The sequence below is a fragment of the Diospyros lotus genome, chromosome 13, assembly GCF_014633365.1.
Source record: "Diospyros lotus cultivar Yz01 chromosome 13, ASM1463336v1, whole genome shotgun sequence".
NCBI lineage: Eukaryota > Viridiplantae > Streptophyta > Magnoliopsida > Ericales > Ebenaceae > Diospyros > Diospyros lotus.
Window position 1 is genome coordinate 32,881,987 of NC_068350.1, and position 25,250 is coordinate 32,907,236.

At 36.8% G+C, this 25,250-nt stretch overlaps 2 protein-coding genes across 6 annotated transcripts; both read left to right on the forward strand.

Moving 5' to 3' along the window:
* Window positions 1–921: 921 nt before the first annotated feature.
* LOC127789229 (GTP-binding protein ERG) lies at window positions 922–11,495 on the forward strand. 3 transcript variants are annotated; one of them, XR_008020515.1, is made up of 9 exons: window positions 922–1,670; window positions 4,905–4,994; window positions 5,337–5,482; window positions 8,198–8,356; window positions 8,430–8,500; window positions 9,673–9,776; window positions 9,955–10,094; window positions 10,660–10,803; window positions 11,019–11,495. XR_008020515.1 is itself a non-coding variant. In XM_052318059.1 (8 exons), exons 1-8 carry the CDS (start codon window positions 1,170–1,172, stop codon window positions 10,742–10,744), a joined length of 1,296 nt encoding a protein of 431 aa, XP_052174019.1. In that variant the 5' UTR covers window positions 922–1,169; the 3' UTR covers window positions 10,745–10,995. The 3 variants fall into 3 exon arrangements, 2 of the variants coding, with proteins under 2 accessions (XP_052174019.1, XP_052174020.1); XM_052318059.1 differs by lacking the exon at window positions 11,019–11,495 and having other exon boundaries at window positions 10,660–10,995; XM_052318060.1 differs by lacking the exon at window positions 11,019–11,495 and having other exon boundaries at window positions 9,989–10,094; window positions 10,660–10,995.
* Window positions 11,496–17,961: 6,466 nt separating this feature from the next.
* LOC127787826 (probable lysophospholipase BODYGUARD 4) lies at window positions 17,962–22,147 on the forward strand. Of its 3 annotated transcripts, XM_052315853.1 has the most exons (5): window positions 17,965–18,151; window positions 18,274–18,569; window positions 19,539–19,900; window positions 20,105–20,301; window positions 21,687–22,147. In XM_052315853.1, exons 2-5 carry the CDS (start codon window positions 18,410–18,412, stop codon window positions 22,024–22,026), a joined length of 1,059 nt encoding a protein of 352 aa, XP_052171813.1. In that variant the 5' UTR covers window positions 17,965–18,151; window positions 18,274–18,409; the 3' UTR covers window positions 22,027–22,147. The 3 variants fall into 3 exon arrangements, with proteins under 3 accessions (XP_052171812.1, XP_052171811.1, XP_052171813.1); XM_052315852.1 differs by having other exon boundaries at window positions 17,962–18,569; window positions 21,720–22,147; XM_052315851.1 differs by having other exon boundaries at window positions 17,963–18,569.
* Window positions 22,148–25,250: the final 3,103 nt, after the last annotated feature.

Below are 25,250 nucleotides of genomic sequence, written 5' to 3' on the forward strand. Positions count from 1 at the left end.
TATCTTTTCAGAATTAAAGTTTTTAATAGATAATATTTATCCTTTCATACCAAGGTTTTATTAGAATTCCTAAAATATAATGTCTATTTTTTTTATGAAACTCGAGAGGATTTGTAAATGTCGAAATTAATCAATTTGCATGGAATCCCCCAATTAAAGGAAAATTTACACTTTTTACCTCAAAATATTATTTTGAGATTTTGGGTTTTTTTAGACTTTTAATAAACTTTTGTCCATGACACTTAGAAGAAGAAAAATGAAAAGAGAAGGAAGAAAACCTTATAATTACAATGGGAAAAGAGTATTTGTAAAAGTAAAATAAATAAGTGTTATTTAATAATTTAATTTTTTTTATAATAATTTTCACTAACTTTTATTGAATTTTAATTTCATAATTTGAAAATAAATAAAATTTTAATTTGTTCAATTTTTTAATTTTCAAATAGAAGAATTTATTTGAGAATTAATCTACTTTACCCGAGAAATGTATAAAGGGGCTTATCAAAGGGGGTCAAAAGACTAAAATGCCATCGTCCATATTGCAAATTTGTAAAATGTGCCACTACCCACTAGTCTCTCATCTCCCTTCTCATGACCGCTATCTTGTCTTGTCTCGTTGACCGTTGCTACATCTACCGAGAATGTAGTGATAGTTGGCAAGGCAAGGTGGCGAGGCGATGGTAGCGACGAGGTGACAATTACATTGACAACTATGGAAAGGGAGAGGAAAGAGCAACGAACATTGGAACATTACAAATTTGTAATATAGATAAGGATATTTTGATCTTTTTGACCTCTTCGATAAGATTTTATGTACATTTCTTGGACAAAATAACATTGCTTTTTATTTGAACTAAAAAAAAGAAAAAAAAAATATATATATATATATATATAAAGGATTTCATTTGATGGCAATGGGGGTGGGGGGCGACGTCCATCTTCTCCGTAAAACCCTACGCATCCAATTCTATGATTTAACGTTAAACCTTTGGACTCTGCTTCTGTTCTCAACTGGCTGTTCCTGTTTCAAACCCAATCTCTCTCTCTCTCTCCAAAGAATGGGTAAAATCCATTGAGACGACAAAGAATCGGCAAATGATTGGTAACGAACTACTAAGAATCCTTCTTTTCGTTGATTGACTGAACTGAAAGTTGTTTGGGGCTTTGAAATGAAAGCTCTGAGAGCTCTCAAAACTCTCACCGCCTTTTCTTCTTCGAAGCCCACTAAATCCCTCCCCAATTCGGCACTTCTGCGGCGGTTTTACTCTGCTCAGCCTCAGCAAGACAACCCCGCCGCCGCCGCTGAAGATGACGCCACCGATGACTCTGTCTTCGACAGTGCCCAATACACTCTTCCTAACATGGGTTTGGATTCTGGGGCTGAAGAAGTAACTCGGCAACCTAGTTGGGAGGAGAAGTACAGGGCTAAAGCCAATCGGGCTATTTTTGGAGAAGAAACCCAGGTTGAGAGTACGAGAATTCTGGAAAAGGAAGACGAGAAGAGGCGGCGAGCTGCTGCTCTCGCAAAGGCTTTGCTCCAAGCGGCTCTGCGGCAGCCGGACGAGGAAGAAGAGGAAGATTTGGTGGTGAAGGAAGAAGACCAGAAGTCATTGACTGTCGGCATTATTGGAGCACCTAATGCTGGGAAGTCGGCCTTGACCAATTACATGGTTTGCTCTCATCTTTAGTCACTTTTACTTTAGTATACTACTCTTTCTGTTGAACTAATATGCTGCCTGTGGTTTTGGCAACTTCCACTGGCTGTTGCAGATCGGGTGTTTGATTTTATGTCAAGCTGACTCATTTTCACGACTTCTAATAGCTTTAACCTTTTGTTTTAACACCCCCCCCCCCCCCCCCCCCCCCCCCCGCACACACACACACGCACATAATTGTCAGCTAAATTACATTTTATCCAAACACTTTCATTAGCTCAAAGCACTACATAGCTTAAAGCTTTGGAAAACTTAAACATAACTTAAAGCTCTTCCTAAAAAAAGCCTAGCCTAATGGGCTCTTAGTTTTCCTTATCAGTTTTCACACATGAAAATGAAATTTGAATATAGTAGTAGTGCTGCTGCAGCTTTAGGATCACGCGATTCATGCCCATCTGTTGAAATTATATGTGAGCTCCGAAAGTTGAATCATGTGGCATCTAAGGCATTGGGACGAACTGCATTATTTTGTTGGCATGGATTCTTTGCGTGTGGGGGTGCGTGTGTATATGCATTCCATAGAACAGAATTCTCAATCAAAATTTTGGAGTGTGGAGCTGAATGAGCCTCTCTCTAATTGTGGTGCCATTTTTGCTAAGCTATGCCTATGAGAAACCTGATTCATGGTTGTCAAAGGTGCGCCTAGGCGCGAGGTGCGCAGAGGTGCAGCTCTGTTCACCTCATCACCACTGAGGCACAGCGCCATGCTTTAGGCACTGCCTAGGTGCATGGGTGCATGCCTTGTATATATAAGTGTATTGAAACCCTATTTCTCATCCATTTTAGATCTTATTTTTTGTTAATTTGGTTGCATATTCTTGTATATCAGTGAGATGCGAACCTAGCGGTGTAAGCCGGAGGTTTGTTGGATCTCCCACTCACCGTTGGGATCCTATTGCAGTGATGTTCACTTGCTGGAGAATTACTTATACGTCTGTTTTCTGCTTCATTTTTCTTTCTTTATTCTAATTTCTTTTGCAATTTAGAAGAAACTAATTCTTTGTTGTTTCCGCTGTGTGTTTTACTCTAATTTTTTCTTTCTTCTAGTTTCTTGCTAAGAAACAAATGTTTTCAGTGTGTGCTCTGCTATTTTTTTCCTCCCTCTCTTCTAATTTCTTTTGCAATTTAAAAGAAACTAATTGCAAAATAAAACTAATTGTTTTTCTGTTACTATTTTTGCTGTATGTTATGTTGTAATTTTTTCTCTCTCCTAAATGAAAAACAAATTAGAAGAAATTAATTGTTTTCCTGTAATTTGTTTTTTGTAGTGTGCTCTGCTATAATTTTTTCTTTCCTCTAATCTCTTTTGCAGTTAAAAGACAATAATTGCAAAATACACTAATTGTTGTTCTGCAATAATATTAGTTGTTATTATAGGGTTGGTCATTTGTCATTTACTATTTTATGAGTTTGCATCTACCTCCTAATACATATTGAAAACAATAGTGTATAATTACTTCATAAGTATTTTGGATAAATGTGCACCTCATGTGTCTGAGGATTGCGCTTTGCCTTGTCTCTCGTGCCTAGGTCCCAAGCACACCTCAGTGTGCCTTGCGCCTTTAACAACCATGAACTGATTACAGCTCCATTGAGTGAGAAAATTGTTGGCACACGAAACTAGCTCATGAATTACCTCTACAAAATGATCAGACAAGCACAACTGTAGCCTTTCTAACACTCATCTGGACCCCTTCCAAGTTGATATCCTATAGTCTCAGTTCTAAAGCAACTTGAATAGCACAAGGGCTGTTGATGGTTCAAAGAAATCAACTTCATCAACAGGATGCTGGTTTTCAGATGCACAATGATTATTTTATTCATGTGATGTTAAGAAAATACACCAACTGATTCCTAACCCCTCACCCTTGGATTATGCCTTCAAAATATAGCTTCTAAACATCTGCACACCACTTATGATAAGTTGGTTTATTGCATGAATGCCCCTCTCATACTTGAACTTGGACAGTTTTTTAGAATTTCACATGCCATATGAGCAGCTTGAGATTCCGTCTTCTCACAATTGTACGTCCAGCTTTTCCTACTCTTTCCAAATAGGCCCAAGCTTAGGTCATAAAAAGTTGCAGCAGGTTTAACCTGAGAAAAAAACTAGTAACTGCTGTTCTTGCCATACTTATTTAGCATGATGGCATCCTCAAAGGCAGCAGAGCACATTCTCATCATCCATATATTGCAGAACTCATATGGATCTGTAACAATCACCTTCTTTTCTTCAAATTGTCCTTATCTAGGAAGATTTCACTTTCCAAGCAAAGATCTTAATCCAGTGACTTGCTTAAAAAAAGATTTTCGAGATATTGCAATGGTGGATTACCGTCAGGTGGCAACATATTCTTTCGTTAATTTCAGATTCAGAATTGCATTTCCAAGTGAGAGGTTGATCTGACACAGGAAGATTCTGTTTTTGGAAAATGCCAAATGCCTTTTGGAAATTTCAGAAACGGAGGGATTCTACAAATGCATTCTGCACCCTTATTGATTAAGCAATCATGTATTAGAGTGGATTCCACACACCTAGATTGTTATCAACTAAACAACTTCATATCCACATGAACATTACTGGTGGGGGGGGGGAGTAATGTTGAAGCCTGGTCTATGGATATTATATAAAAACAACTAATCGAAAATATAAAGAACTATGTTTTCCAGAGTCCTACCAAGTCCATATCTTTTTTTTAATTATTATTATTATTATTATTGTTATTGTTGTTGTTTCAGACCAGCATTTCAAGCATTTGTATCAAATACCCAAACCTTGCTTCAGATGGGACGTCATTCTTGGATTTTTATACAGACAAGGGTTTTATTCTTTCTTCGGAGCTTTAGATACTACGTGAATTAATAATTATTTTGGAAGCAATTTTTTCTTTCCATTGAACAATTTGTTTATTTGAATAGCAAATTGACAATGCAGATTATCGTGTTAATGATACCCTGGAAAGATTTGTTTTGATATTTCTTATAAATAACTTTATCGGAAAATCTTTATCTCGGGATTAAATCTCTCTTTATGCATGCTCACATATTTGCATATGGGCATATTTATCTTATCTATTATTTCACTAATTACATCCACATTTGTTAGCTTGTCTCTTAGCGTTTATTTCTGATGATTGCTGGTTGCATGTTAAGATATTTTGAAGTGTTACATTTTGTTGTCCTTTTTAGGTTGGGACAAAAGTTGCTGCTGTTTCTCGCAAGACAAACACAACTACTCATGAAGTATTAGGAATTATGACCAAAGGAAACACTCAAATAGTATGTGTCTCTTGCTAACTTATGAAATTAGTTCCTTGATTCTTTTATGTTCTGTTTCTTTTATTTAATAGTTTGCTTTATATTTTGCCCACACAAATTCAAGAAGAGCTTCACTTTTTATCAAAGGTGTTTTATTCCCACCTTGGTTTCATGTTTTTTCATGGTACATCTATAGAACTCTGTACTTTTAACATAATTCTTGAGAGATCTAATTGTTTAGTGTACAATATTTCTTTGACACTCTTTCATTCCCACCTTGGTTTCATGTTTTTTCCATGGTACATCTATAGAGCTCTGTACTTTTAACATAATTCTTGAGAGATCTAATTGTTTAGTGTACAGTGTTTCTTCGACACTCCAGGGCTCATGCTAAGTAAGAGTGGCTACCCCTACAATGATGTGAAAGTGCGTGTTGAAAGTGGATGGGCTTCTGTTAACCTATATGATGTGCTCATAGTTATATTTGATGTTCACAGGCATCTTAACAGGTTTGTCTCCCTTTAATTTCAAGGAAAGTCTATCTTCTTTTCCCATATTTTTCTGGCAATATTCTATTTTACATTTCAAAATTTCCTTGGAAAGCTAGAAGAAATTGTACATAAAAAATATGTTCATAGCCAGTCAAAATTGAAAATTGTATAATGATTAATAGATTTCTTTAATGCTCTAAACAAGGAACAATTCAATTGCATTTCACTTGCAATTTCTCACTATGACCATAAAAAAGCATGCTTGAGTTCTTTTCAATTTTTTTGCTCTCTAAAAGACCACCCCAGTATTCAGCCTGAAAATATCTAGTACCATTATTTGATAATGGATTTTGCTTTGACAGTGGTCTGGAATTTACTGGGTTTACAAGATTGACCGATAGTCTTGAGGGCACTGAAAATGGTGCAAATTATGCGATTCAAGATCCGTGGAAAGAAACCCAATTTGTTTGAGCTAGCAAGCAAGTGTCACTCTTTTAAACAGAATGTGTAAGAAATTATCATAAACATAGTGGATGGACCATCTTCTTCATCTATAATTGAAGAAAATGGTATTAACATGCATACTAGGCCCCACACGTGCACTGAGAGAGATCTCAAGCAACAGGCCTAAGTTAGAAAACTTTCATAATTTGCAGACAATTTTGATCACTTCTTCTCATAACAGACCACCCCAACCCCCCCCCCCCCCCCCCCAAAAAAAAAAAAAAGAAAAGAAAAAACAAACAAACAAAAAACTTTTGTAAATCTCCATCATTCCAAAATTTATATGGAACTCTCATAATATTAGGGCCTATTTGTTTTCATTTTCATTTTCATTGTTTTGAAAAAAGGAAATAGAAAATAACATTTGATTGCTTCTTTTTGTTTTCAAAATTTGATAACTTTAAAAAAAAAATAAAAGCATTGAAAAGGTGTTTTCATATTTTTTATTTTGTTTCATATTTTCTTCCCGTCTTGTACACCCTACCATCTATGGCCATAGTCATCGAGATGCTTAGAACTCCTAGAATCAACTTGATGGAAGGTGGTGAAAGCAACCTCTAAAGAATTTTAAGAAGCATTTTAAAATTGGTTGCAAGGACAAGCATTGATTTGAATGCTCTTTATGAAGAAAATCTTTCCTAGAAGATTTGTTAGGCTTAATTTTTATAAGTTTCCTAAAGTCTTTCTTGGTAACTCTAATTATGCTACGGTTTTATTTATAGTATTTTCCTATCTTATTATTAATAGTTTTGTTATTTAGTTTCCTAATAGGAAAAGGAAGGATTTCCATTTTGTTTAGTTTCCTAGTAGGAATGGATTTCTTAATCCTAGTATGAATAGAGTTACTAGAACTCTATAAATACTATTGTAATCTCCTTTTTTTATTAGTGAGGGAATGAATGAATTTCTGTTTTCTCTAAGTGTTGATGCTTTCTTGAATTGTGTGATGCAATTCTAACACTAGGTATCATGCCTATGGAACTCATATGTGATGCCTAGAAATTCTCTCTTTCCAAATCTTTCAACTTGATCTTATTTTTGTAACTCTACTTCCAGACATATTCTCAGCCCTCAAATCTCATCTTTTGAGCCATTATTTACTTCTAAATTGCCCCTAACCATTGCATTATCAAAACCCTAGCATTTTCTACAATTTTCCCTAGCATTCTAACCCTCATAAGCCTCCAATCAGTCGAGATTAGTAGGATTCCAGATCTGTCCTATATCACAACTTGGGTGTCATTCTGGTGTTGCGGCAACTTGGTAGTGGTATAAAAGATAGGAGGGGGGTGGGGGTTTGGAATTCAGAAAATAAAACCAAAAACTTACTGAAGGTATCAAACAACATGCTCAGTTTCTATTTCTTTAAATGAAAAAGAAATTACAATATATCATGCCTTAATGCACTATTGAGGCCAACATGAATTCTAGCTTGCTAGTCATTTCTATCCATGGCCTTACTTCTGCAAGGCCCTTTTAACTCCATATCGTACCTCTTCCACCAAGTTTTTCTTGGTCTTTTTCTACATCTTCTGCTAAATGCTTGTTTCATTCCTTCCACTCTCCTCTCATAAATCTGTTGGTCTTCTTCTCACATTATCAAACCATCTTAGTCATGTTTCGCACATTTTATCTTTGATAGAAGCTATTTCAACCTTGTTACAAATAACCTCATTTCTAATTTTATTTTTTCTTCTATGGCCGCACATCCATCTTAACATCCTTATCTCCGTTACTCTTATATTTTGCATATGTTGATTGACTTGATTCTCAACTAATTTAACACAAAAATGAATTATTAATTTACAGAAAATTGAACACAAAAATGAAAATCAGAACTGAAGAAGGTTGAAAAGTTTACTAATTTACAGAATTATTCAAGTTTTGGCTATACAAACCTTGAACAATCCAGGCAGCATTGTAGATAGATGTGTGAAAAGTTAGTTTATGTGAAGAAAGTTCTATTTTGTGTTCTCAAATCTAGTGTTATAATGGTTTTTTAATTTTGAATAAGTATTAAGTTTTCATTATGAATTAAATCCTGTCAAATTATTGCATAGAAGTTTCTTTTTTCAAAATATATTTCACAATATTAATATATACACATACACAAGCCTTCTTGTGGCCTCCCAACAGAAAGTTTATGGTTTGCTTCTGTGATGATTTAACTATTTTAGTATCCTGGACATGATTGGCTCATGGTTACTCCTGGTTCTTTCACCAATTTAGGCCTGATGGAAGAGTGGTTAGATTGATTAATCATTTGGGTGCACAAGTGAAGCCAAATCAGAGAAGAGTCTTATGCATGAATAAGGTGGACTTGGTTGAGAAAAAGAAAGATTTATTGAAGGTTGCCGAAGAATTTAAGGATCTGCCTGGATATGAAAGGTTAGTCATCCCTTCTGACAATTGTTGGTTGATGCTTGAGATAGTTTCTAATTTATCAATTCTTCTTGTTTAGGTATTTCATGATATCTGGGTTGAAGGGTTCTGGCGTAAAAGATCTTAATCAGTATTTAATGGAACAGGCATGTTTTCTTTTAGTAATGACACATTTACAATATTTACCCATTTTTACAGTAATTAGACGTGTGATCTTGCTGTGTTATTTCCACATTTGCTTTCCTCATGGATGTTTGGTTGATGGCAATATTAATATTGACAGTCATGGCATGCATGTGTGCATAGCCTATATGTTTCATAACTGATGCTTTGTACAAAGATGGTTTTCTTTGCTACATGTTTGTAAACAGCATTTCACATAGCACCTCAGTTTATTTGTTTCACTGAACCTTAAACTGACTTCATAAGAAAATTTATACTCTCTTTCTATGGTGATTAGCATCTTTAATATGTTTATCCTACAAGTTTGCGTTTGTACATGTTTTCACACTACCTTAAAATTTAATGACCTCTAAACCCAATGCAGGTGGAATTTGGGCACTTGGAGGGATTGGGTGTTTAAACTTGAAATTACCTGTTATTTTTGCAAAATACCTTACTGCGTGCTGCTGGGTCTTCATTCATGGTGAACTAAAAAAATTGCATCAAAAGTTTCTTGGCGCCATTTTTGGAACATAAATTGTTATTGTTTGCTCAAGTCTTCTTGTGTAATCTATTAATTCATTTATGGAGAAGATGTTATTCCTTAGCATCCGCTTTGCAACAAACAACCATTTAGAATTTTTTTTATTTCTGACATAAATTTCATTTACACATCCATGGTCTAACCCTTGTTCCAATGAGATCAGCAATGTTCATCTATTGAAATTTCATTTATAATGGGTGTATGGACAGGAGGTAAAATATTTCTCTAGAATTCAGGCTTCCAAAAAATGAACAATGTTTAAGTCAATGGCATCTTTTGATAGGATATTTGAATGAAACATGGTACATGGAAATAGCTAAATGTTCTATAATATGTTTCCCAATGTATTTATCAACACAAAAGGTTGTCTCTGTTGGGAAATTTCCTTTGAATATTTGTTCATTTTAGCATCACAGTGATTTCTATTCTTTTTAATGGTAATAATCTCTTCCTATGATCACAGCATTTGCCTTGTAGGATGTTTTTATTATATTTGTCTATCAACTGCTGGTGCCTTGGAAGTTTGTGAAACCCATTCTACCTTGGTACTCTTATAATTCTCTGTAGACTTCATCTACTAACTCTGGCTCTATCTTTTTATAATATCCTTAGGCAGTTAAAAGACCTTGGGATGAAGATCCTTTTACAATGAGTGAAGAAGTTATGAAAACCATATCCTTGGAAGTTGTCCGTGAAAGGTTGTTGGACTATGTACATCAGGTTGTGCTCATCTTCCAACATCAATTAGTCGGACAGTCTTGGTGTTGGCCAAAATAATCCTTTTTTTTCCTCCCCCTTCTTCGTTTTTCTTTTTTCCCTTTGTTGCTATATATTCTCTATATCTACATCAATTCTCCCTAAAATTTAAATTGGAAAAGCTTCAATTCTCTTATTTCAGGAAATCCCATATAACATAGAACATTGCTTGATAGATTGGAAGGAATTACGAGATGGTTCCCTTAGGATTGAGCAACATTTCATCACTCACAAGATGAGCCAGCGCAAGATTCTTGTCGGGAAGAACGGCTCTAAAATAGGGTATATTCATCTGCCTCAGCATTTACTTGCACATTGTTTGATAAGACACTACCTTACTACCTAATGGCATTGGAACCAAAAGTAGTAGTACTAATAAAATGAAAATGAAGCAATGTTTAGTTAAAGACCCTTAAACATGGTTGCCTACTTTTGATATGAGAACCTTGCCGAGGCCCTTGAAAATCTGCTGTTTGTACCGACCTTCTAGCTCTTCTAGCTCTTTATTAATACATCCATCTTTCACAAATAAGAAAATGACTATTTATTTTCTTATGTAATGGTAATCATATTATCTTTTGATAGGTGCCATGTAAACTTATTTCATCAATCCCTTCTTTTGAGTGAAGTTTGACCTCAAGTTTTTCTGTTCTTACGAAAATGATTTTTGTGCCAGAGTTGAAATTTCTTAAAAAAAAAAAAGGGGGGGGGTCACTCGCTTGCACCCTTTTGGTTTTTCCATCAGATAATACTTAGCATAGCAAAAATTAAAACGTCAGCTTTTATTTACCTGCCATTTTGTTGCATTGAATTTATGAAGAAATATTTGCTTGCTCTTTTAACGCAGGAGAATAGGCACTGAAGCCAATGAAGAGCTAAGGTCCATATTTAAGAGAAATGTTCACCTCATTCTTCAGGTTAGAGTAAAATGATTGCTGCTGGAAAATGAAGCAGATGTTGCCTTCACAAGTTCTACTACCAAGCAATTTTGGTGCGTACATAGTGACATACATGTATTGTAGTTCTTCTATAATTTTATCTTTTTTTCTTACCATTTCAAAGAATTTGTGTTGAGTGAACTGTGTTATTTGCACATGAGATTAGATTAGGATCAAGGGCTATTGAATTTGATGAATGCTTCTCATTTTCTGCTCTGCCTAATTAATGACACTATTTGCTTTTATGTTCCCATGGATCTGACGAAAGGATCTTGAATTCATCAAACAACCAACGCAAGGGCTTTTTGGTCATTTCATGGCCTTGGGCAATGAATTCAGGCTGTGTTCGGGTCGAATATCATTATTCAACCAATGAGGGATACTGCAAGCCAACCCTCTCCCTTTCTGTTTCCATTCCCAGAATATGCAACAGCCAAAGGTTCACAGCCCCAGACAGAAAGTCAGTTTCCACTCACGACCAAAGCGCTGGCGCACCTTTGCCATTTTCGGTTTTAGTCTTTATGAGGGCTCTTTTGCATCTACCAATGGGCTCATTTCTGTACAAAAAAGAGGGTGCACAAGAGAATTAGGACTTGGTACAGGGAAGCTTCCTTTTCCAAATCTCTATGCCATTATGTATAAGTATGCAGTCAGGTTTACGTATGTGCGTGCATGGTCATGACCCTTGTGGGTTTTGACAATGATATTGCCTTTAAATGGGAACACCATATTACTAGTTAACATAGCCTACCAATTTAGCAAACAATAGTTATGAGTTTTATTTTTTATTGAGTTGTTTTATCCCTTTAGATAAATTGGAGAAAGAAAGAAATGCTAACTCGACAATACAACTAAAAAATAGGATGAAAGAGAAATAGATAAAGATCGAGAGAGTGAGGATGATAATACGTTAAAAGAAAATAAATGAAAATATTTTTTATTTTCTTTTTATTGAGAGAGATTGAATACAATGAAAATAAATAAAATGAATTATAATCACATTAACCTTAATTTAAAAATCAAATGACCTTCCATTCCACCAATATCTTTTTCATATGAACTCTCCCCAGACAAAGCCATTGATCCCATTGGTGGGCCCTGCTTGTCCCTTCACCCTCTCAAGGCAAACCCAAAACAGGAGAAGAAAAATGCTAGAAAGCCCGACGGACTTATCGACGAGATTATCGAAAAGGGGCAAAAAAATAATTTTACCCCCGTTCTGCTGTCTCCTCTCCCCTCCCCTCCCCTCCCATGGATAGCCCTCACCCCTGCTTCTCTCCTCCCCCTCTCATGGTCGCTGCTCTAGTCTCGCCGTCACCCCCCTCACCTCGCCTCGCCGCTGTGCCTCCTCTCGCCTTCCTGCCATTGCCGCCTCGCCTCGCCAATCTGCTGCAGCGACGATTGGCGAGGCGAGGCGGCAATGGCAGCTAGGCAAAGTGAGGCGAGGACGGCGAAGCGACGAAGACGCAGTGGCGAGGCGAGGTGAGGGCAGCGGCCATGAGAGGGGGAAGAGAGAAGCAAGGGTGGGGGGAGAGAAGAAAGCAGGGCGGGGGCAATTTTGTCTTTTTGTCCCCTTTTCTGTAAATCTCTCTATGACTCTCTCTGGCTCTGTAGTGGAGCTCACAGAAGAAATAGAAAATTTTACTATTTATAGGTAGAAAAATATTACTAAATTTTAATTTTGTATATAAGTTCGTAATTATCATCAATTATTATTAAAAATTAAATTTGATTTAAGAGTTAGATGGTTATTAAATTTTGTACTAAATTACAGAAAGATTACTCAACTCTATATTGAAGTATAGAAAAGTCATTGAATCTTATATTAAAATATAAAAAGGATACTGATCTTTTTATAATTTAGTATTTTAATATTATATATGAGTCCACATTATTAGTCACTTAGCATTCCATCAATTTTTTTTAACAACAATTGACAGTAGTTATAAAATTATATATAAAATTAAAGTTAAAACGACATTTTTGTTACAAATTAAAATTCAATGTGATGTTGTCAAAATACAACAATTAAAATTTGCAATATGGGGTCCACTCGAGCTCGGTGTCGGGTGAAGTTAGATTGTCGTAAGAGATATTGCTTCAAGGGAGATTGTCGTTAAGATGCTCACCGCAAGGATTTGCCGCTAGTTCTCGCCACTAGCTTTCGCCACGAGATCTTGCCACTAGCTTTCGCCGCTAGCTCTCGCCACTAGCTCTCGCCACAAGGTCTTGCCACTAGCTCTCGCCCCAAGGTTTTGCTACTAACTTTTATCGCAAGATCTTGCCACTAGCTTTCGCTGCAAGGTCTTGCCACTAGCTCTCGCCACGAGGTCTTGCCACTAGCTTTCGCTATAAGGTCTTGCCACTAGCTCTTAACACTAGCTATCGCCACAAGGTCTTGCCACTAGCTTTCGCTATAAGGTCTTGCCACTAGCTCTTAACACTAGCTATCGCCACAAGGTCTTGCCATTAGCTCTTAACACTAGCTATCGCCACAAGGTCTTGCCACTAGCTCTCGCCGCTAGCTCTTGCCACTAACTCTTGACACTAACTCTCGCCACAAGGTCTTACCACTAGCTCTCGCCACGAGGTCTTGCCACTAGCTCTCTCCACGAGGTCTTACCACAAGGATCCGACCCTATTAATGCTGAGAAAGTGGGTTAGAAGGCTCGCGGGAATCTTCCTTGCCAAGACCCTCCGATGCCAAAGTCAATCCCGAATCTTGATGAATATTCATGAAAAAATAGTAAAAGTGTATTCAAAGTGTCCAGCGTTTACCGAAGTTGGAAGCCCCTCATTAATGTCTTGTAGCTGGGCATTTATAGGGCTCGATTCTGGAGGGTAGCTAGTGTGACACGTGGCGACTGCCGAATGGAGACAATTTCAACGAATAAGGAGGATCAACACGAACCTGCCGCGGGGTAACTTGTGACAGGGTGCCGCGAGGCTAGCCCTCCAGGCCAGCCAACAAATGGCCGCAAGGCTCAAGCAAGGCTGAGCCTTGCGGCCAGCTTCTGTGGGGCCGCAAGGCTCAGCCTTGCGGCCAGCCAATAAGCGGCCACAAGGCTAAGCCATGCGGCCAACTTTTGTGGGGCCGTAAGGCTGGCAGCCTTGCGGCGCTTATTGGCTGGCCGCGAGGGCTAGCCCTGCGGCATCCTGTCACAAGTTATCCCGTGACAGGTTCGTGTTGGTCCTCCTTATTCGTTGAAATTATCTCCATTCGGTAGCTGCCATGTATCGACACCAGCCACCCTCGAGAATCGAGCCCTATAAATACCCAGCTACAGGACATTAATGAGGGGCTTCCAACTTCGGTAAACGCTGGACACTTTGAATACACTTTTACTACTTTTTCGTGAATATTCATCGGAATTCGGGACTGACTTTGGCATCGGAGAGTCTTCGCGAGGAAAATTCCCACGAGCCTTCTAACCCACTTTCTCAGCATTAACAGGGTCGGATCCTTGTGGCAAGACCTCGTGGCGAAAGCTAGTGGCAAGACCTCGTGGCGAGAGCTAGTGGCAAGACCTCGTGGCGAGAGCTAGTGGCAAGACCTTGTGGCGAGAGCTAGTGGCAAGAGCTAATGACGAGAGCTAGTGGCAAGACCTTGCGGTGAAAGCTAGTAGCAAGACCTCGTAGCGAGAGCTAGTGGCAAGACCTTGTGGTGAGAGCTAGTGTTAAGAGCTAGTGGCAAAACCTTGTGGCGAAAGCTAATGGCAAGACCTCGTGGCGAGAGCTAGTGGCAAGACCTTGCGGCGAAAGCTAGTGGCAAGACCTTGCGACAAAAGCTAGTAGCAAGACCTCGTGGCGAGAGCTAATGGCAAGACCTTGTGGCGAGAACTAGTGGCGAGAGCTAGCGACGAAAGTTAGTGGCAAAACCTCGTGGCGAAAGCTAGTGGCGAGAACTAGCAGCAAATCCTTGCGGTGAGCATCCTAATGGCAGTCTCCCTTGAAGCAACATCTCTTACGGTAACCTAACTTCACCCGACATCGAGCTCGAGTGGACCCCACATCGCAAATTTTAATTATTGTATTTTGGCAACAACACAATGACTTTTTTATATCTTAGTATAAAATTCAGTAATTATTTTTATAATTTAGCGGATGTAAAAATTTAGGCAATTTTGCATGTGCGCACAGTCGAGTAGTATTTTAAGGACCACGAGAGTTGAATTAATTAATAATTTTAAGAAAATATCAAAAACATATTTTTGTGTCTAATTCAAAATTTTTAATTTATTTTTAAAATTTATTTGAATGCATTTAGAATTTATGTTTATTATTAGATTGAATAATTATTTTTTTAATTTTATATATTAAAAATTATATTTATAAAAACAATCTTTATATTTTTTTTATTTCCATTTTCTACCTTTTTAAAAATATTATTTTTTTTATTTTTATTTCGTACCATATACAATTTCGTTTTCGTTTTCATTCCTGTACAATCAATATTCATACCATACTTAAAAATCAAAGGAAAATGCTATTGGTACACTTTTGTGTATATCTTTGGCTATATAAAGATGTACCAATGACAAAAAAGTCTCTAATGAGATGCATATGAGGCACATATATTTTAGTCATAATATCCACTTTTGTAACTCAAGATGTACAAAAAGATTATATATTTAGCATGATTCAAAATCAAATGCTAGAGCACAACCACCTCAACAATGATAAGGGTGCTGAAGTTCAGTCTCCCTTTGTGCTAGAGCCTCTCAATTAGCAGGAATTTGGGTCCATGGAAATCTTCAGGGAACACATTATTCACATCATGAAGACGAATATAGCTCCGAGGCCGCGTAATGCAGCTGGATTTGGGAATAATTTTGATGGAAGCTTTGTCAATGATTTTGAAAGGTAGTTGACGCATCTGTTCCCTCTGCTTCTAGATGGGGACAGGTCTTGAGAGCCAAAAAAAATTTATCAAGAGGCTTATGAAATGGGGGCAAAAATATGAAAATATTTTCGTTCATTTCGTAAATTTGTAAAATATGCCACTACCTTGTTCTCTCATTTCTCTTTCCATGGCCGTCGCCTTGCTTCTGCCATCACCTCGTTGTCCTCACCTAGCTGCCATCACTGCCTCACCTCGCCGTCCGTCGTTGCATCTTACGGTCGGCGAGGTGAGGTGAGGGTAGCGAGGCAACAGCGGCAAGACGACGGCTATGAAAAGAAAGAGGAGAGAGTAAGAAAGTGATTCACTTTGTAAATTTGCAAAATAGATAAGGATATTTTCATATTTTTATTTCCATTCAATAAGCCGTCGGGAGATTCTATTTGCAACCATAAATTTTTCTTTTCGTAACCATTACACATAAAATATTAAATTTTACTATTCGTAACCATATTTATTACTTTGTCCAACCATTTATATACCAAATATACTCTCTAAACACTCATCCCTCAAAAAACACACCCCACGCGCATCCAAATTATTCTTCTTCACATCAAACCCTGGTCTTCTTCCTGTTCTCCTTCTTCGCGCATCAAACCATGTTCTTCTTCTTCTTCTTCTTTAGACCACTCTCATAGACCACTGCCGACCTTTCGTCGTCGCCCACTTCGCTTGCCTCACCCACATTTTTCATTGGAGTTCCCCGAAATCTCAGAACTAGGTAATGCCCTTCCTTCGGGGGGTTAAGGATTCCTTGAACCATAGGGTTCGGGGAACCCCTCACCCCTCGAATCTCGCTATTCGGGAGGTGAGGGCTTCCCCGAAAGGCGAGATTCGGGGAACCCCATATCCCCTGAATCTCGTTGTTCGGGGGGGTTAGGGGTTTCCCTAACAGTAAGGTTGGTTCGGGAAACCCCTCACCCCTAGAATCTCGTTGTTCGGGAGGTGAGGGCTTTCCCGAAGAGCAAGATTCGGGGAACCCCATACCCCCCGAATCTCGTTGTTCGGGGGGTTAGGGGTTCCCCGAACCCGGTTAGGGGTTCCCCGAACCGCAGGGTTCGGGGAACCCCTAACCCCCCGAACAACGAGATTCGGGGGTATGGGGTTTTCCGAATCTCGCCCTTCGGGGCTAAGGAGTTTCTTTAAAAATATGAAAATAATGATACCAATGATATAAAATATGAAAGTAAATGATATACAAAATTGAAATCGAACTTACTGAATTTTGCACAGTGAAATTTGGATCAGATTAGGTTGATTTATTGGTATCAAAAATTAAAATTAACTCAAAAACAAAATTAAGATTAAAGCAACATTAATTTAAAAAAAATATATAATATTAATCCAAAGATTTGGAAGACAATGATTCGAAGTAATTTATACACAAAATTATTATATATATATGTATGTATATAATTATAATATATATAATAATATAATATACATATAATATATAATAATATAATATATATATATATATAATAGTATCCATTCTCCCGAACCCATGAGTTCGGGAGAATGGATACAATTGCATTCTATATATTTATAATAGTATAATATTATATAATAAATTATATAATTGAATTAGGGAGAATTGCATTCTCCCGAATCCAATTCTTCCGAATTTATGATTTCGGGAAAAATAATTTTTCCCGAACTCATGAGTTCGGGAGAATTGATTTTTCTCGAACGTTGGGGTTCGGGCGGTTAAGGGTTCCCCGAACCTTGGGGTTCGGGGAATCCCAAATCGCTCGAATTTCGGGATTCGGGGCATCCCCTCGCCTCTAAAGCAGTGTATTTTTTTATTTTTTAATTCATTTGTCGTGTATGTATATATAAATTATGTGATTAAACTAGTGATAGATGTTATAAATTGTGTTTTTTCTCACCGAAACATGAATACTCATTATCTTCTTTGTCAAACTCTGCGTAAACATTTACAGATAATAATCATCCATCGCTGATAATAATGGCTATGGCGATAAGAACTCGGCTGAGTAATGTTTGATGTTCAATAATAGTGGCTGCTGCTCGGTATTGAATAATAATGGTTGCACGATATTTAGTTGTGCGTGAGAAAGTGGCTGTGGCGATGGTGGTCAAGAAAGTGAGTGCACGCGCTTGAAGAGTAATGATGGGTGATTGAGCGTTAAATATTTAAATAAAAGACAAATATTTGTTTTTATCTCAAAATATTTTAAAAATATTAAAAGTGAGTTAGCAAAACTTATGATTGCAAATAGATTTTCCCTAAGCCGTCTGTGTCTGGCGTGTAGAAGAACCCTCCCTATAGAATAATATGCGGAAAGAACAAAAGATAATACAGGAAATGTGGATGCTCTTCCAATGCTGGAAGTGTCCAGAAACCCATAAAAACGTGGCCCAATAATCGTCTTCAATTTCTCTCGCTGATTCGACGCCCAATCCCCATCTCTGCTGCTGCACAAGCATTGGAAACCCACGTGCCACATCCCATTTTCTTTCAAGCAAGAACTGTCATGGTTGGGCCAATTTTCTTGGGAAAATGGCTGAGAAAAACTGCCCAAGTCCTTGTTTCAGGCATCAGCCGCTTTGTCTTCATGTTCCTTGATTTTCTTGACGCTGTGCTGTGCGTTTTCTACAGGTTTGTGGATGAATTCTTGGAAGGAAACGCCACTCCTTGTTACTGCCACCACGGGGAAGAGAAGGGGGTAGCAGCTTTTGGCAGAGAAAATGAAGTATCAGAGACTCTTTATGGGAGGAAAAATGTGTTCAGGGAAATGGGTTTCTTTGGATTCCTGAGAAAATTGGATGTCATGAAGAGAAGTGGAGGTGGGATTATAAGGAACAGGTGGTCTGACTGTAGTTGCGAGTCTTGTCTTTCATGGATGAGCAATGGAGATCAGAGGCTTCATGTTGTTGTAAGAGAACCATCTACAGGTATTTTATATTATTTCATTCTGTGGTGCTGTTGAATTCTCTGTTTACATATATATATCCATGATTAGGCTCACTTAAATCTTTTCTATGTCTTGTCTTCTTGGACGTTGTAATTGTTAGAATGAACATGGGACTCAAAGCAAGTACCTAGGAAGCTCGGATACCATGCTAGAAGAAACACGGACTCTAAACAATGAGTATTGTATTGATTTGAGTGAGTAATATGGTGGTTGTTCAAAGCTATTTATAGAGAACCTAAGTAGGAATAAACCTATGCAACAGATAAAAATAAACTTATAATTCAAATTTAATCTAGTTCTAATCTCAACAGGAATGAAGTCTTTGGTTTCCAAAGAAAGGGAAAAAAAAAAAAGAAGAAGAATTTCCTTCCTTTCTTAGATGAATGAGATAAGCAATTAATGCTAAGTAATTGGAAGTTTAAGTGACTTCTACTTGTAGATAGATAAGATGAAGGGCGGAGCTACACACGGCCAAGGGTGGGCAACTGCACATCTTAAATTTTTAGATAATGCTACTGTACATAATAGTTTAATGTTTTTTTAATTTTTTTTGTTATTTTCTGAATATCCACCTCACGCCAAGGGCGGAGCTACACACGGCATGTTCACCCTGAATTTTTTGATAATGCTATTGTACATAATTTATTTTAAATTTCCTTGTCCAATTTAATTTTTGCCCACCCTAGTTAAAATTTCTAGCTCCGCTCCGAGATAAGATTGTCATAAATCCAAATTATTTCCTTGCTCAACAGTAAAAATGACAAAATTAAAAAAACTTGAATGGAAGAGGATTTTTACTTTGAATGTATTCAAGTTTGGTTTGGTTGCATTAAGATTTTACTTCATTTCTTGTGCATCTTGTTGCTGTTAAATTTGTACTTGATGAAATTTGTTCAGCTTTGGTTGTGGTAGTAGGTGGTTACTTTTGTTGTCATTTTGTTTTTGACAGCTATCCATGAGGACAATGGGCATGATTGCAGAGGGAAGCCAGTGGAAAATGTGTTATTTATACATGGCTTCCTCTCATCTTCCTTATTTTGGACCGAAATGGTTTTTCCCAACCTGTCTGAACCTGCAAAGCGTAGATATAGATTATTTGCAGTAGACCTGTTAGGGTTCGGCAGAAGCCCAAAGCCAAGAGCCTGTTTGTACACTTTGAGGGAACATTTGGAAATGATTGAGAAGTCAGTCCTCTACCAGTTCCAATTGGATTCTTTCCATCTGGTTGCACACTCCATGGGTTGTGTAATTGCTTTAGCATTAGCTGCAAAGTATGCAAAGTCTGTTAAATCAATTACCCTGGTAGCACCGGTGAGTGGCCAAGCTTATTTGATGCTCATTCAAGTTTTCAATTCTTCCATTTGAGAAATGATAGAAATCTTTGCAAATTTTCAATCTGTAGCATGTTCACGACTATTTTAACTTCAGTTTGTATTTGCTTCGTTCATCTTGCACATTTGATTTGTGTTTTTGTGTTAATCTCATTACTGATTCAATTGTGATCTTGTAATTCAGCCCTACTTCCCTTCTTCTGCAAATGGTGCTAGCTTGACAACATTTAGAAGACTTGCTGATAAGAAAATATGGCCTCCACTCTCATTTGGAACTGCGGTTATGTCATGGTATGAGCATTTGGGGAGATGCGTTTGTTTCCTCTTTTGCCGGAACCATCAGGCATGGGAGTGGATTCTGAAGCTACTCTCCAGAAGAAGGTAATGAGATATTGTTTGTATTCATATATAGGAGAAAGGAAAAGTTCTCTATCTCACTATGAGGTAAGGGAACCAACACCAGATTTAAGGCCTCTCCTAATGTTTAAATGAACTTGTTAAAAGTCTACTAGGGATAACCATTGGTATCTTTTATGCTTGAAGCATTTTCCTTTCTCTATTTTCTCTTTTTCAGGGGCAGCATAGCCTCTGGGCTTTGGCAACACTAATAATCCCGTCCTAGCCAAAATTTGTGTGATTCTCAAACAGGAATTTGTCCCGTTCATCCATCACCTCTTGGCTTTTATCTATGATGGAGGAGAGTTGGGACTTTAAAAAAAAAAAAAAAAAAAGATCGCTTATTTTGTTGGGTAATTGCAGTAATTGTATTGGCAGCCAGGCCCTGCGCATTACACTTGTAAGCATATTCTTGAATCTTTATACCTGCCAATCTTTATTCGTTGGTTCTTCGTTCTTGATTCCTAATCATCTTGATATTTGATTCTTGATCCTTGATTCCAAACCATATCCATCATTCTTCGATTCCTGTTCCTTATTCCTTGCATATCATCTTGGAATATGTTTCAGCTATCTACCAAAGTATTGCTTTATAAAACCCTTTTAAGTAAAAGAGCACCCTTGTGATTCAAAGAGAATTGGGTCATCCATTCACTCTTTTTCCTGTACCTGTAGATTAAGGCAAACTGAGAGGAGTTAAAATATAAGAAATGGAGGTGGTTCAATATCTAAAGTTGTGTTCATTAAAAGTCCCAAAATTTGTTTATACCCCTAAATCCAAAGCGCTGGGGAGGCTTCCCTTGGGGAGTTGCCCCTTTCTGACCAAGAGGTCTGTTACAATATCTAAAGTAGTTTTTGTGTTTGTGTTTTCCTACCCTTACAACCTATGTTTTCTATTTATAGATAATTGCAAACAAGAGCTCATTGGAGAGAACTCTGCAATCTCTAAGTTTTTAGGGAACTTGACCTTGAAGGAATTTCTGCTTAGTACTTTCATTAACTTCCCCTCCTTTTTAAGAACAACTGGATCCAAAAACTAAAACTAAATAACCACCTTTCAAAAACTACTTCCATGTTTATAGCTGCACATGGAGATTACATAGGAAAGTGAAAGTGACATAAAAAAACTGAAACTAAAGAAACTACCCAAAAAAAAACTGAAACTAAACTGCTTCCTTAAAAAACTGTAGGCTAAACTGCCACAACGAGGCCAAAAGTTCAAGTTATGAAAACAGACACTTCGTGACACAAGTGTAACCTTTTTCCCGACCATCACATTCTGGGGAACCTTGTGCACTGGGAACGCCCCAGTTTCACTTCGAATATAAACTTATTCATTCTATATCCTTAACACTTATTCTTCCACATAGGGATCTGCATTTCATGGTCATAGACTTGAGCAGGCACACCCACCACTCGGCGTGGCACACGATGCATAACGTGATATGTGGGGGAGCAAAACTGATGGACAAGTTCTTGGAGGCTTTGGAGGATTGCAGAGCAGACGTTCATGTCATCCAAGGTAGCAAGGACAATGTTGTCCCTTCAGAATGCAGCCTCAACATTCAGAGGAAAGTTCCAAGTGCAGAGGTTAGGATTATTCCAAATGCTGACCATAGTACTGTAATCTTACACAGAGAGAAGGATTTTACTAGGGATTTAGAGCTTATATTGGCCTCAGCTGCCGATGGCAGAAGAGGGTATTCTTGAAAGTTGAAACCTTTTCGTCTTCTTTTCTCAATGTTTATTCTTGTAACATTGTTGATATTGTTTTCGCAAAGCACTTCTTTGGCTTATGTAATTCAATTTCAGCAAGAGCAAGTTTTGTTTTGCCGACATAATGAAATGTGTGTTAGAGGGCAAACCTTGGTAGCAAGGTAAAATTGATCTTCTATGACTAAAACATGTCTCGGGTTTGCGAAAGCACTACTTTTTGGCTTACATAATTGAATTCAGCAAGAGAAAGTTTTGTTTTTCCAACATAATGAGATGTGTGTTAGAGGGCAAACCTTGGTAGCAACGTAATATTGATCTTTTGCAACTAAAATGAAATGGGTTCAAAGTTATGAAAATAATATCCATTTTTTGGTACATTGAAAATAATCTTTTTACAAAGAAAAATTATTTGATGCTATCTGAACATGAGACCCAAGTTATGTGGGTCGATGTTCATGCATTTGTAGGGATTAGTCAAGCAAAAACTCAAACCCACTCCAATATCACATATATTGATATTGAGTTCATTTCATTATAAGAGAAATTGTGTATCACTATATGTGAGAGTAATTTGTGGCAGCATATTAACCTCTAGTTTGTTTTTTTTTTATTTTTATTTACTTCAAAACATGCACAACTAAGAATTTAGAAAGAACTATGTGGTTAATACACTAATTCATGGTACAAAACTTGTTCTTGGTAATCAACTGAATTGTAAGAAAACAGATTTACAGTGAATGAGGTATAAAAAGATTAAAAGAACAAAAAGATAATTGAATTATTTAGATATAATATAGAATATAATAATTTTATAAAAAGAGGAAAGCTAAATTCAATCCAGACTGCAAATAAACTTATACCTCAGACTATCCAAAACGATGTCACTCATATTAATTGATGTGGCTCCTTCTTTCTTCTCCTCTCTTCTCTTTTACTCTTCAATGAAACACACGAAAGCTAGCTTTTAATCCTACCAAAACTTCTTCGATTCTCTGACTCCTCTTCAATGATCAATCTTCTTCGAAGAAACCCAGACTTCTTCTCTTCTCTTCGAAGAAACCGTCTAAATCTTCCTCTTTGGCTAAACCCAACTCTCAAATCCTCTTCAATGACCATCTCTCCTCTTCCAATCCAAACCCAGCTTCCATATTGACTTGAAATTCAATGAAACCCAAACATCGTCTTCTCCTCTTCCAATCAAAACTACCATCATCATTTTTCAAGGGTTTTTCTTTTAGGTTCAATTGGGGATTAATTTTCGTGAAAAGGAAAGTACAATGATCGTGTTTGGCATACTTTAGTTTTCGTAAGCGTAAGAGGATTTTCGTTTTGAAGATCATCATCGTAGGCTATTGTTTCTACTGAGGTTAATAAAGCAAAAGTTTATTTCTTGTTTTGTTGCTCTCTATCAGGTGTCTAAAAGAAATGCAGAAAATTGCCATTTTCAAGAAGCTTGTTTGGCGTGGTGCCTATGAGAGAGATCTTGAAAGTGGCAGCTTTTTCTGTTGTGAAATATTGAACTTAAATTAATTGATTTATGCTAACCACAAACTCTTTGGTTGGCTCTTTCTGGTTTTGTTCATTGTTCTTGATATCAAGAAGGACCACAAATACTTATTCTACTAGAATATCTTCCATCACAATGTTGGATCTTCTGCACTTATCCTAAGCTTCCCCAATGTGTTCAAAGGTCTACACGTATTGAACCTTTTATTTCATTTATTTAAAAAGAAAATGAGTGTGATTTCTTTAGTTGATCTTCCTATAATAAAAAAATTAAACTCACACACTCAAAAAAATATATTTAACATTTTCTTATAAAAAAATTATACCATTCAAATGTAATATATTTGTTGTGTGATTCTAAAAAGAAATGGATTCTTTTAACATTTATATGTAATATGGTAAGAGAGTTTATGTTTTTTTTTTTTTTGTTGCACCTTTTTAAGGGAGTATAATATTTTATGTTGTATTTCAAAAAATTCTGGTGAATGAATATATGTGTGTATTACTTTAGTTGTTTTTATGAAATAATTATTCATTATTACTTATAAAATGATTTTGTTATCTATTGAATTTTTTTTTTTGCATAAATTTATGTTTGGACTTTTCAAGTAATAAATGGTGAACTTCAAAATATTTATGATTATAACGGGTTTTGATTTTGATTTTAATTTTATTTTTATAAAATTGAAATCAGTTAGGAAATATAAGAATTCAAATTTGGACAATTATTATGCTCCAATTTTAATTTTATCATTTTAATGTGATTGTTAAAATATATCTATTCTAAATATTGGGTTGACCTTTTCTTTTTCTTAGATGTTTGTATTTTTATTTCTTCTCCTCTTGATTGTAACTCATTAAGTATTTTCTATTCATGACAATTATTTATTTAAAAAATTTTTTGAATTTTATTATCTAATTTGGTAGCAACTGATTTGGAAATAATATTTCATTACCAGGGTCTTTGAAAATGTATAAAATGTATCAAAAACGTATTTCAATGGCTGAGATTAATTTTATACATTTTCAATGGCTAAGATTACCTTCGTATTCCCATCTAGCATTTCAATCCCTCTTTATCTTTCTCCCTTTCTCCCCACCTTCCTCTCTCTCTCTCTCTCTCTCCCTCCCTTTCTCTGTCTACCCTCTCTATCTCTCTCTTTCTCTTTGTTCTTCTTCCTCTCTTAGCTTTTGTCTTCATCAGAGCTTACTTCAGCTATTGAAACAAAAACAAGTAAGCTCTCTATATTTAGGGTTTTTTATTTTTTCTTATGTCTCATTGTTCGCATATATATATACAGGCACATATATATACATATGCACATATATATACACAACCCTCTTGCTCTCATCACGACTGGCGACTAATAATCGCCATCGCCCCCAAACACATAGGCGTGCACACACACACACACATATATATATATACACTCACACGATCAACGGTGATGGAGTTCGTGGAACCCCTGACCCACGGACCCCCGATCAGCCATTGTCGGGGGCCCTTGAAGCCCCCAACCAACGGCGGTTGGGCACTCTCCAAAACTTTTTTAAATTTTTATTTTTTTTTAAATTTAATATACAATTTTTTTAATTTCTTAAAAAAATAGTGTAAGTTTTAATTTCTTTAAAAAAGAGGTTTTGACATTTAAAATTTGCTATATTTAGTGTAAAACTTTATTCAAATAATCGATTGAATCGGTCATCTTCTC